Below are 13066 nucleotides of genomic sequence, written 5' to 3' on the forward strand. Positions count from 1 at the left end.
AGTCTAATGATGAAGATTCATAAATGTGTACACTTCTTCATTTTTTTCATTAGCAAACACTGTTGTCAAATAATTTCATCAAACTTCCTTATGTTGAGGAGGGAAATGCAATCGAATACACTAAATCTTCCACCTACAGACCAGTTGGATTCTAGGAGTCTGTAGAAGATGAAACAGTTCTTGCTCACCCAGTACCTGTGTGAAAGCACCATCAAAGAATGTATTGCACCTGTGCGAAAGCACCAGTGCAGTCATTCATAACTCAGAGAGCCAGTGTTTTTATGGTCTGAGGTTACAGAGCAGCCCTCATTATCCTCAGGAGTTCTGTTCCAGGAAGCCCCGCAGATAAGAAAACATGTGGATAAAGAACTCTGTGGGTTTTGGGCCCCCTAAACCCTCAGAACCTGACCGGAACTGTGCTTAACATTTACCATTTTGCTCCTTTTCTCCCACCTGGTAGCCTGCCTCGTCGGGAGATGATCGAGCCATGTGTTTTACATGTAGTGTGTGTTTGGTCTGTTGGGAGCCAACGGATGAACCTTGGTAAGAACAATTTTTGAAGTATACTTTTTTTGCTTTCTCTTCTAAATGCAGTGTTTTATGTAATAAACCAATGCTGAAGCATGTTTGGTCTAGTTGTAATTAAGGTCAATTCAAGGCCAGCAAGAATACTTTAATGCAAATAAAAAGCTTAAAATGTAGACTAAGCTCTTACTTTAAAAATCTCATCCCAAACTAAAAGGCAGTCTGGCCCATGGGAAGTTACCCCAAGAAGTAACATTCTTATTAAGAAACTTTAGCAGGCTTTCAGGTGTGCATGAAGCCAGTAGCAGCCAGGTGTGACTTTACAACCACCATCCAGGGCTAATGAAAGTTGGAAGTATGAGTGGTTCTAAAGAAAAAATTAGGCTAAGTGGTTTTAGATTTACTCCTGGCTAGTGTATAGATCTCTCAAGTTTATTCTGTGATGTATTGTTTATATTTAATTTATAATTCTAGTTAAATTTTTATAATCATTTAAAATGTAAAAACACACCAGTTTGTAAGCAACAGTCATTCTTCAGTAGTTCCTGTAGTTCAAATGAGAGCAAATGCACAAATATTTTGTTGCATGAACTAATGTGCAGTCTAACTTTTTAGGGTCTAAGGCTCATTATCGTTTTGTATGTTAATGAACAACCTAGCAAGGACTGTAAGCAGTAAAATAGTCAGTGAGAGGAAGTAACGCTGTTGCATTTTTGCATTTATCTTATCAAGGTCTGAACATGAAAGACATTCCCCAAACTGCCCATTTGTGAAAGGAGAACACACGCAGAATGTGCCCCTCTCAGTCACACTGGCAACAAGTCCGGCACAGTTTCCTTGTACAGATGGCACAGACAGAATAGTCTGCTTTGGATCTGGAAGCTGCCCTCACTTTTTAGCTGCTGCAACAAAACGAGGGAAGATCTGTATATGGGATGTTTCGAAACTTATGAAGGTATCTTGTCTTTGCGTTATAACACGGATTTTGCTAAATTTGAATTTATCTCTAAATCTAAGTATGTTTTTGAATTTTCTTAGGTGCACTTAAAATTTGAGATCAATGCTTATGATCCAGTTATTGTACAACAGCTGGTGTCGTCTGGGGAGCAGAGCTCAGGGGTCAATTCAAGGAGACCAACATTAGCATGGATAGAAGATTCCTCTAGCTGTTCAGACATCCCAAAATTAGAAGGAGACAGGTTTGTTGATTAAAACCTCTTCCCAGTGTTGAATCAAAATGTCAGTACTGTATGAGTCAGATTTTGTATGAATCATTTGCTCTTACATGGTAAGCATGAATCATGTGTGGAATGGTGACCAATATTGATTTGAACCCTTTCTAGTGAAAGAGGAACTTTCATTTTTAAAACAAAATTCAGTACAAGTGGAAAAGTCGTTTCTATACTCTACAGTTGATCCCAAATGTATCAGCGGGGGAGGGGGCTGTTTGAAAAAGAAAAAAATAGAAAGATCCTTTTCTCTAATTTCTTGGTATTATGATTTTTCTGTGATGTTTTTCAACTTTCCCCCTCCCCTAAATTGTCTTCAGGTGTCTTTTACCTTCTCATAATCAAGCATGGTCCCCCAAGCCCTGCAAGGTCTGTTCTGAAGAGTTCCATATGGAGGCTGCCCCCCTCCCCAGGTAATGCCTTCCCTGAGCATTGGGCTACTTCAGATATTTGTCTAAAACCATGGTTTAGATCAGGGTTTCTTAACCTTTTTACGATTACAGATCCCCAATGGATTGCCCAATATGTCCTCATAGCCCCTTCGCAGACTGTCAAAATCATAATAATCATCTGTCCTTTTAGGAACCAGTATGACTTCAAAAGATGCCAATAGCTTGGTTTTACAGTACTTTACATATGGATAGCTAAGAGCAAAATGCCTCAATCTATACTGATAATGGCGATAGTTAATCTGACAAAAAAATTTTGTTTTGATTGTTCAGAGAGCGGGTCCCATACCTCTATTATTTGTTTCCCATGCTCCCAAGAGGTGTGGGTGCTTCTGTTTAAGAATCCCTCATTTAAATTATTGTGAATTAGCTTGCCCTTATGTTAGGGCTCACACTCTCCCCTCTTCCATGTGTCAGGGGAAAGAGATAGTTTCCATTTGTTGAAGTAACCATGGCTCCCTATTCTCCAAACTTGGAAAAATGTGGGGTGTTAATAAATGAGGATCATATTATGGTCTGGTAAGCAAGTTTGTTTAATCACAGTTAGAACAAACCACAGTTTCCTGAGTTTGAACATAATAGGAAACTGTCTAGTTCAGAAGCAAAAGCTTTTCAGTTGTCTATTGACTTACATCATGCCTTTCTCCCTTTTCCACAATGACATCCCAGCATATCTTCAAGTCATTCTCATTCTCCGACTCTAAGTAAAAATACATCTTAATTGTTTGGATGTTGGTAGTTTATCCGCCTTTGAATGTTATGCAGTGATATTCACATATTGTTAGTTGTCTTTATTTTATTGTTTGTATTTTATTTATTGGGTTTATCTATTTTGTATTTTATTGTATGCTGCTTTGAGTGGGTTATAAATATTTTAAATAAATAATGTTGTTTGGAGATTCTTTCCAGGTCACAGATTCTAAGATACCACCCTGAAAATTCTTCATGTTGTATAAATGGAAAACTTGCTTAAATAAAGTCATAGCCGCAGTAGTACAGGTTAAGCCTATTTATCCACAGACTTTCTGTCTGTGGATCTGGCTTAACGCAGGTCCCCTGGACCCTTATTGAGCCAGACTTGGCCCAACCTGAGCCCTCTGTAGGTGGCCGGAGCTATGCTCCGGTTGCATCTGGAGGGCTTTCTGTGCATCTGCCCACAGCCTTTGATGGCTTCAGAATGCCTCCTAGAGGCAAAAAAAAGCTATGGTTTTTCATCAGAACCAGAAGTGATGTTTTTATGTCTTTAAGGGTGCAATCCAAATCCGCGCTGGAGCAGGCAAGCCAGGAGGCTTGCACTGCATCCAATGTGGGTTTCTGGCCAGCAACAGCTCAACCAGAGGCAAGAGGAAGAGCTTCCCCTTATCTCTCGGTAAGGGCTGCTGGTCCCAATGGGTCTCTTCGGACCTGCACCACCTCTGGAGGTGGCACAAGTCCAAGGAGAGCAGAGCGGCTTGAAGCTGCTCTGTTCTCCCCGGGTACGGGGATTGGGATCTGGCATAACCGCCGGGTCCCAGCCCCATTCCTGGCTCCCTGCACGCCTGCCCTTGGGGCCACCCATCGCCCACCCAGAAATGCCCCCTCCTGCCTCCTCCCCGCCCCCATGCCTACCTTCACCGCTTGTGTCGGTACGGGTGGCTAGCACAAGCGGCGGGGAGGAAGCTGCCGCGAAGGCTTCTGCCAGCCTCCATATGTTGGTGCATCTAGATGCGCCGATGCAGCTTCCTCCCACGGAGGTGCAAACGTTCTTTACAGCATGTTTGCGACCCTCCCGGGGCTCCTATGCCGGCATAACTGCCAGTTAGGATTGTGACCTAAATGGCATTAGGAGATCCTGTGAAGCCCTGGAGGGTTTCTCAGGTCCTCAGAATGCCTTTTAAAGGCATGAAAACGTCACTTCCAGTACTGATGAAAAACCATAAGTCACTTTTTTTGCCTCTCGGAGGCATTCTGAAACCTTTGGAGGCTGTGGGCGGACATGCGTGACCTCTGTGGGCTTTGGAATGGCTCCAGTCATGTTTGGTCATGTCAACGGCTCAGGTGGGCGCCAAAAACCATGGATTTCATTATCTGCAGTTTTCGGATATGTGGGGAGTCTAGGAACGGATTCCTCACAGATACAGATACACCACCTGTGTGGCAGATTGTATATTGGGCATTTGTTTTTAGGATTGCATATTGGGCATTGGTTTTTTTGCATTTGTATTAAACCTGCATGATCTTCATCAAGTCTGTTCATGCAGGTAGAGTGTAAGAATGTGAATGTCTACCAATTTTTATTTTAAATAAACACTTTACATTAAAGCTTTAAATAGGCTTTTTAGGAGGGTTGTATGGGATTCTTGGCAAGCAAATCACATTGAGGAGACTTACTGGAAGGTTGTTTAAAGGTGCTTTTATTTTTTGAATTTTGCATTAACCACTAGTTGATAATTTATACAGCATAAAAGATTTATTTATTTATTTGCGAATTTATTTGCTGTATAGGTGTTACTGTTTTTGACTTCACAACACCTTTGAGTAGGGGGTTGCTGCTGTTCTCAGTTTGCATATGGGAAACCGAGACAGAGAAAGAGAGTATAGCTCAATTTACAGTTGTAATTTGGAGGATTGGAGACACTACATAAGCTTGTGCACCCCTTCCTTGCATGCAACTTTATATACCATTTGCAGTTGAGCACTAACCGTACTTTGCTGCCATGTCTGAATTATTCCAACTATGGCTAGCATGCACACCAAAGCAGAATTGGAAACTACTTTTGGGATACGTAGTTGGATTCTCAACTTTACTGAACTAGAAGGTGAGCTCAAGGCATGAGATAATCCAAGGATAGTTAACCACTGAACTGCGTCAGCTCACCAATAGCTCACTAAGCACTCACTTTTTCATGGACTGCTTACTGACTATGCATTCTGCACATGTCTGCCATAATGATTGAAATTATTTTCCACTTTACTAGCGATCTTGGTTTCTTCAGTGTTAACCCCTTTGGAATTCGTTATCATAATTTTATGCCAAAATGAAAAGGGTGTTTTTGTAACGGTCATGGAATAGAGTGTTAGAAATTCAGTGCCAAGTACAGTATTGGTTACATTAAATTGCTGCCTTGACTTCACCATCTGTGTAATTTTTGTCTTGCTTTTAGTGATGATTTACTGGAGGATTCAGACAGTGAAGAGCATTCCAGATCAGAATCAGTGACTGGTAAGAACACTGTATATAAAAATAATACTTGAGATAAAAAACCATGATAATGAAGGTATTGCATGCAAAACAGGCTTAATATGCTCCTTTAAGTCTTAAATATTTTGGAGTTCCTCTTAAGAAGTTAGAAGTTATAGATATTCTCATATTAAATAGGAAGGGGGATTAGGACTTGGAGGAAGTGTGTCTTGTGATCCTAATCCTACGACCCCCAGTTCTTTTAAATTGAAGGTGCAGCTCAGATAGCTTCTGAAAGCATCCTTCTTCCAGCATCTTGCTGCCTGAGGGTTAGCACCTTTGTGCTGCCCTTCTCTGCCAGGGATGTTCTCTGGCTATGCATATATGTAACTGCCACTCCTTGCTGTTTTGGGCAGGCAATCATAGTAGACTTTGCTGCTGTCTTATAAAGATGGCAATCCCAGCTGAGACAACTTTCTCCTTTTTTATCCCCAACATTTATGCCCCTGACATGTCCATGTGTACATACCTGTATTGCCAGTGAGTATTGCTATATATATATATATGTTCATGTTTGTGGAATAGAAAAGACTGTGTATCTCATTTACATAATGCTGCTCCTAGCTAAGTACTACTTTTCATGCGAACTGTTCCTCTGAGTTAATGTATTACCAAGTTTGTCTGTCCTCGGGCTTGCACGTTCCCTGCCCATTTTGTGCACTGATTCTTTTCCTGTTTGTTTGCTGTGACATGTGAACAAAGCAGACTAAGGTTTGTGCAAACCAGTGAGTTTTGCAGGGTGTTGGAGCACATATGAAGCAGAGGAAGCACATGAGCCTGTGGGTCGCCTTACTGTGGTGTTCTATAAAAGTGCTGCTTTTATACCAGTCTGTTAGGTTTTGACCCCAGTTGACTAAAACAGATACTTGTACCCACCGGCTTTTGTGTTCTTTGGTGTTCTGGAGACCAATAGCGACCTGCTCTTTCTTCACTGCCCAAGAAGACATTTGTGCTTGTTCTTACATGAAACAACAAATGGCTGCTGCTATTCTGGGGTGAAGAGTATGGCCAGCATGTAGCACCAAAGCAAGGAGTAGGGGGTCCCCTGGTAAACTTGATTCTGTTTTCCGCCCATCATGAGAGGGAAGAAGCTTACCACTGAGCCTGTGTGTATGGGGTGGAAGGCATTTTCTTAGATGTTGGGCTGGCTTTACGGTACCATCAGACATGACACTTCATCATATTGTGGGGAAAGTATATTGGTCTAGGAAACATAAGATTTTCCACTTCACTAACTGCCACTTTAGATATTTCCTTTTTACACGTGTACATAAATTTGCCTGATTCTTCTTAGGGTGTTACCTTGCTATTTGATTACAGCTGCCAAATAATTGATGAACCTTTCTTTCTAAAACATTCATAATCTCTCCAGTTTTTGTGAGATTTGTTTTTCTAAAACTGTTTTCTTTCTTCTTAAGGACATACATCGCAAAAGGAAACCATGGAAGTGAGCCTTGATATAACAGCCCTCAGCATTCTTCAGCAGCCTGAAAAGCTTCAGTGGGAAATAGTTGCAAATGTACTTGAAGATACAGTGAAAGATTTAGAAGAACTTGGGGCAAATACTTGCCTAAGCAACTGTAAGAGTGAAAAGATGAAGGAAAAGCATCTGGAACATCATAGCATTCCCTTTCCTTGTTTGTTAGCTGGAGGCTTATTAACATACAAATCACCTGCTACCTCCCCTGTTAGTAGTCATTCTCAGAGGTCACTGGATGACTTAGGCAGGACTCAAGGTGGCAGTGTGTCAGACCAGGGATCAACTGACAATGAATCCTGTACGAATTCAGAACTGAATTCTCCTCTGGTAAGGAGGACTTTGCCTATATTGCTACTTTATAGCATTAAAGAATCTGATGAAAAAGCAGGAAAAATCTTTTCACAGATGAACAATATCATGAGTAAAAGTTTACATGATGATGGTTTCACAGTTCCACAAATCATAGAGATGGAGCTGGATAGTCAGGAGCAGCTGCTGTTGCAGGATCCTCCTGTGACTTACATTCAGCAGTTTGCAGATGCAACAGCTAGCCTAACTTCTCCAGACTCTGACAAGTGGAACTCTATGGTTCCCAAGCCTGGGACTTTGGTGCAGTGCCTGCGGCTGCCGAAGTTTGCAGAGGAGGAGAACCTTTCTGTCGATTCAATCACTCCTTGTGCAGATGGAGTTCATTTGTTGATAGGACTGCGGACATGCCCTGTTGAATCCCTGAGTGCAATAAATCAAGTAGAGGCCTTGAATAATTTAAACAAATTAAACTCGGCACTGTGTAACAGAAGGAAGGGGGAACTAGAATCCAGCCTTTCTGGGGTGAATGGCGCAAACATCAGTATGATCCCGCATGAGTCACCAGCAGATGTGCAGATGCCTTTAATAATTCAGCCAGAACAACGGAATGCTAGTGGTGGATACCTAGTACTTTACAAAATGAACTATGCCACTAGGATTGTGACTCTGGAAGAGGAACCCATCAAAATCCAGCATATTAAAGATCCCCAGGATACCATTACCTCAATGATTTTGCTCCCACCAGACATATTGGATAATCGAGAAGATGACTGTGAGGAGGCTGCAGAGGAAATACAAATAACTTCAAAGAATGGCAGTGAAAGAGAGAAACGATCTGAAATCTCTACTCTTGGGCATCTGGTAATAACCACTCAGGGAGGATATGTAAAAATATTAGATGTTTCAAACTTTGAAATTCTGGCTAAAGTGGAGCCCCCTAAAAAGGAGGATACTGAGGAACCAGATAAATTTGTCTCTGTAATATACTGCTCAGGCACTGATAGACTCTGTGCGTGCACCAAAGGTAAGATCTGTTCCATGCTGCAATCAGACTTGTATGTAATGTGTTTGTTGTATGTGCCTTGATTAAGGACTGACATACTTCTGATATGCATTCATGCCCTCCTTTTGTTGTCTTATGCATATTGTTCATCCTTTCATAAAAACCTAAGGCTGCAACCCTGTACGCACACCTATATGGGAGTATGTTCTATTGAACTGCTTAGGACTTCTGAGTAGACATGCAAAGTATTGTACTGCATGGTTCAATTTTGACATCACATCAAATCATAAGACAATCTTCTACACATAAAGGCATACCATGTTTAGAGCTGCTCATGGCTAGCCCATCCACTCACACCAACTGAAGTGGCCACTTCAGGTAGTGGATTGGTGTGGGGCCCTCCTCTCTTTCTGCTAGCTTGCTTCCACTGCTACTTCTCTTCCTCCCACTCTCTGGATTGGAAAAGAAAGGGGGGCAGATAGGAAAAGAAAATGTGGAGAGGAGGAGAGTGCTGAGTTAGACTACTGGAAACTGGGAGCAGCAGAGGCTGGTACTTCATTGGGTAAGTAGGGCAGCATTTGACATGCCAGTCTTGGCCCTGGAGCTGCTTGTCTGCCTTTATCTGCTCAGTGCTCCCTTGTCTTTATGTGCATTTGCCTGTAGAGTCAGAGCAAGAGCTGCAGCCGTGGTTTGTCAGTAGCTACAGTTAAGCTTTTTTTTAAAAAAAAACCATGGTTTGACGAGATGTTGCAACTGAGTTGTGATCTTTTCAGTTCAAGAACTACATGGACCTGTGGACCTAGTTATTGTCACTCTAGATTGCTACCTTTTCTTTTTCTGTTGACACTCATGTTGGTCTGTTCTTGGCCTTTATAAATGCTGGTGGAGGTTATTAGATAAGCAATTACAAGAGGCTAACTGACACATGAGTTCATTCAGAGATAGGAATTCATTATAAATAGGAATTTGTCAACCAAATAGTTATCTAAGGAAAAAGGGTCAAAATGAGAAATTCTAGTATTAATGTACAAAAGAAAAGTGTGGGTACTTAGATGATGTGTGTTTAAATACTCAAAGTGAATTTATTTTGTTCTTGGATATACTTTACCAGATAAGATGGTTAAGATAAAGGAAAAAGCAGTGCATGTGAACTATGAGGGGGCTACAGAGAAGCTGTACATTCATATCTGATGTGATACACATGGATTGTTCTACTTGGGTGTCACTAGCACACAGGCACAATCCAGTGGGAAGTAGCTTATTTGCAGATATGGCAAAGGAAAAAGTGAGTGAGAAAGTTGACAGTATGGAGAGTTTTGCACACTGCAGTGGAAAAAACTAGAGCTTACTTTTGCTGTTTGCCTAGTTGGTTAAATAATGCATCTTTGACTGCTGAACATATAGTTTTGAAAGTGACCACAGATAAGGCTTTGTTAGGAAAAAAATGAAAAGCAATCAAAATTCAAGCAAATACAAGCAAGCTGATATTATTTTGTATGCAATGTACATTTCTTTGAGTTGTATTTTTATGTGAACAACCAAGAGTTTAATCAGTGGCTCTGTTGTTGTTTGCAATCAGTATTTGACTATATAGCTAAAACTGTAGTCTACAGCAGTACTAGTATGTACAGCATTAAACAGAAAGCTGTGCAGTGCAGCCCAGTGTACGTTTACACAGAAGTAAGTTCTACTATGTTCTGGGAGACTTTACCCCAGGCAATTGTGCATAGGTTTGCAACCATAGGCACTTGGCAGTGGAACTTAGTTTTGACATACATGGGGTTGCTCTGTTAATTATGCCAATTGGGACTTAGTAGTTTCACCAGGATGGTAAAATCCATGCCTGCCATCCTTGTCTGTTTACATCCCAGAAAAGTTTGTGGCTGTAACTGAAAGGCCCTTGTTGGTTTATATTGTGTTTTTGCTTTTGTGAATTCATGCTTGCCAGCTGTACGTTTTTGGGGGGGAGGGGGGATAAACCACAAAGCTGATTTGACCTGAAAGAAGCTCAAGATTCATCTGATATTCTTATGTTATCAATTTTTCTCACATGGTAACCTCTTAATTTATGGCTACAGATTAGTTGTTCATTTTTTGAGTTAGTACTTATGTTGCATTAAAATGCTGAATATGTATTGATGCTGTTCTAGTAGACTGGTGTTTGATATGTTATCTGAGAGGTAGGTAGAAACCTTCAGATGAACTATTCGCAGGATGCATCAACTTGGTTATTTAACATTGAAGTGTAAAGCAACTAGAATTCCAATGTGACAGTAAAATGATGATGGATCGAATTTTTGAAATGCTGATGTGATGTATCGGGTGCTGCTGCTATGAAATTTTCAGATCTTTTCTACTTGTCTCTCCCTGGTGGTTCGTACATGGGGTATTTTTTGTTCTAGACCAGGGGTGCCCAAACTCTGGCCCTGGGGCCACTTGCGGCCCTTGAAGACTCCCAATGTGGCCCTCAGGGAGCCCCCAGTCTCCAATGAACCTCTGGCCCTCCGGAGACTTGCTGGAGCCCACACTAGCCCAACGCAACTGCTTTCAGTGTGAGGGCGACTGCTTGACCTCTCACATGAGCTGTGGGATGAGGGCTTCCTCCACTGCTTGCTGTTTCATGTCTGCGATGCAGTAGCGGAAGCAAAGGAAAGGCCAACCTCGCTTTGTGCAAGGCCTTTTATAGACCTTGAGCTATTGCAAGACATTCATTCATTCATAGAAGTTCATCTTTAATATATTCATTTATGTAAACCTATGTAAATTTATTCAAATTTTAAATGTAAATTGATTTTTTTTTCCCCGGCCCTCAACACAGTGTCAGAGAGATGATGTGGCCCTCCTGCCTAAAACTTTGGACACCCCTGTACTAGATCATCCCATGAAGTGTGAGGGGTTTAACCAAATGAAAAATCTTTGCATGTGTGAATACTTTGCATGTATGTAGAAATAGTTTTCATGCACACAAGTACAGATCCTGCTTCCATGTACACAGATTTGTGACCCGTGCTTTTAACTAACTGTGGATTCTGAACCTGGCTGGACCTGAGCTCCTGGCAGTGACTGGAAATGTTCTCCAGTTGTGACCTAGAGCCTTTCTGAGGCCTGCAGAAGCTGTGCATGGTCTCAGAAAGGCACTTCCGGTTTTCATAAAAACCGGAAGTGTCTTTCTGGTAACTCCAGAGGCCTTTCTGAGTCCCGTAGAGGCCTCTATTAATAACAATAACAATAGTAGTTATATACCGCTTTGCAACAAAAAGTTCACAAAGCGGTGTACAGAGAAAAATCAAATAACTAATGGCTCCCTATCCTGAAAGGGCTCACAATCTAAAAAGATGCAAAAGAGCACCAGCAGACAGCCACTAGAAAAGACACTGCTGGGGTGAAAAGGGCCAGTTACTCTCTCCCCACTAAAGAAAAGAGGAGCACTCACTTGAAAAGTGCCTCTTACCCAGTTAGCAGGGATGTTCTATGGGCCTCAGAACATCTCCAGTTGCATTTGGAAGTCCTGTGGACCAGACCTCTGGATTTGCTTATCCACAGGGGTCCAGGAATGGATCTCCCACAGATACCGAGGTCCAGCTGTAATTCTGAATCCTGTCCAGTGTCTGGGTTGTACCTCGAATCACTGCACAAAATAACAATTGTAATAGTAGTCTAGTATAGTGGGTCTGAGTTTGGACTGAGTTCAGATCCTAAATGGTTTATGTTCCTAAAAGATTCTTAATTATTGTACTAATAGTGTGTGTGTGTATAAACAAATGCTGCAGAACCTGAAGAAAAGAAGACCAGCTGCCAACATTACATTAATTAATTAATTGGCCATGAAAGACTGAAAGGCTCGAACAAAGTTTTGGGAAGTTGGTTAGTTGCAGTTCTAAATTATTGCTGCAATATGAGCTTCAAAAATGTCTGGTAAGGAAAAGGAATGTTGGGGTGTATGTATACTCTTGGAAAGATAGAGGATAGAGGGTATCCAGACTTGTTATCTCTTCCCTCTGTTGAGGCAGGTCTTATGCAAATTAGTCGACCCATGTTATGGAGAAGCCCCCCCCCCCACCTGAGATTCAAAGTGCAGCAGAGTAGAGACATCCAGCCAAAGGATTCTAACTCTATACAATATAAAACTTGAACAAATGTTACTGAAAAGAGGAGGAAAGGATGTTCTCTGAAAATGGAAAAAGGATAGGGTATCTACCTCCTACCCTATACTCTGAACTGTGAAATAGCCTAAGGATAATACAGCTGCAGCGGAATGTACAATTTTCATTCTTTCATCATTAGCTGATGCTTGGGGAGCAGGTTGTTCTCTCAACCAATATCCTGTTGTAGGTGCTTCTGGTATCCATGTGTCATTCATGTCCCACTTCTGCTCTTGGCCATTGTTGGTGATATTTCTAACTTTGTCAATGGTCAATCACTCGTTCCTCCTTAGATCTTCCTCAATGTGTTTGAGCCACATTTTCTTTGGTGCTGCCCGTTAAATCCTCCAGTAGGGAGGTTGCCCTCGCCAGAGAAGCTTGTGTGGCAGCTAACGTGTTCATTCTGCAGTTGTGGCCAAACCATTGCAGTCTGCATTTTTGGATTTGTTCTTCAACTGATGGTTGATGTTTGCACCTTATCTGAATTGTCTCATTGATGGTGGCGATCACGAAGAGAGAGACCTAAGATCTGTCTCAAGCATCATATTTGGAGGGCCGGAAGCTTGTTCATGTCTAATTTGAGCAGAGTTCATGTTTCCAGTCCATATAGGAGAAATGGAAGAATCAGTGTTCAGAAGAGGAGAATTTTGGCCTTGATGGAGTTATTTACCTCCTTCCAGAGGCACCATTTGAATGTACAATAATAGTG

The 13066-nt window shown here is 41.6% G+C and overlaps 1 protein-coding gene across 6 annotated transcripts in view; it reads left to right on the plus strand.

The window, feature by feature from the left end:
* The window catches only part of BIRC6 (baculoviral IAP repeat containing 6), a 169640-nt gene that overhangs the window by 20515 nt on the left and 136059 nt on the right, over positions 1–13066 (plus strand). For all 6 annotated transcript variants that reach the window (XM_066618148.1, XM_066618166.1, XM_066618187.1 and 3 more), the window contains exons 6-10: positions 461–543; positions 1258–1480; positions 1564–1724; positions 5347–5405; positions 6842–8236. In XM_066618148.1, the coding sequence (XP_066474245.1) occupies positions 461–543; positions 1258–1480; positions 1564–1724; positions 5347–5405; positions 6842–8236 (1921 nt within the window). The remainder of the gene's footprint in view (positions 1–460; positions 544–1257; positions 1481–1563; positions 1725–5346; positions 5406–6841; positions 8237–13066) is intronic.

Source organism: Tiliqua scincoides, chromosome 1 (genome assembly GCF_035046505.1).
Source record: "Tiliqua scincoides isolate rTilSci1 chromosome 1, rTilSci1.hap2, whole genome shotgun sequence".
Lineage (NCBI taxonomy): Eukaryota > Metazoa > Chordata > Lepidosauria > Squamata > Scincidae > Tiliqua > Tiliqua scincoides.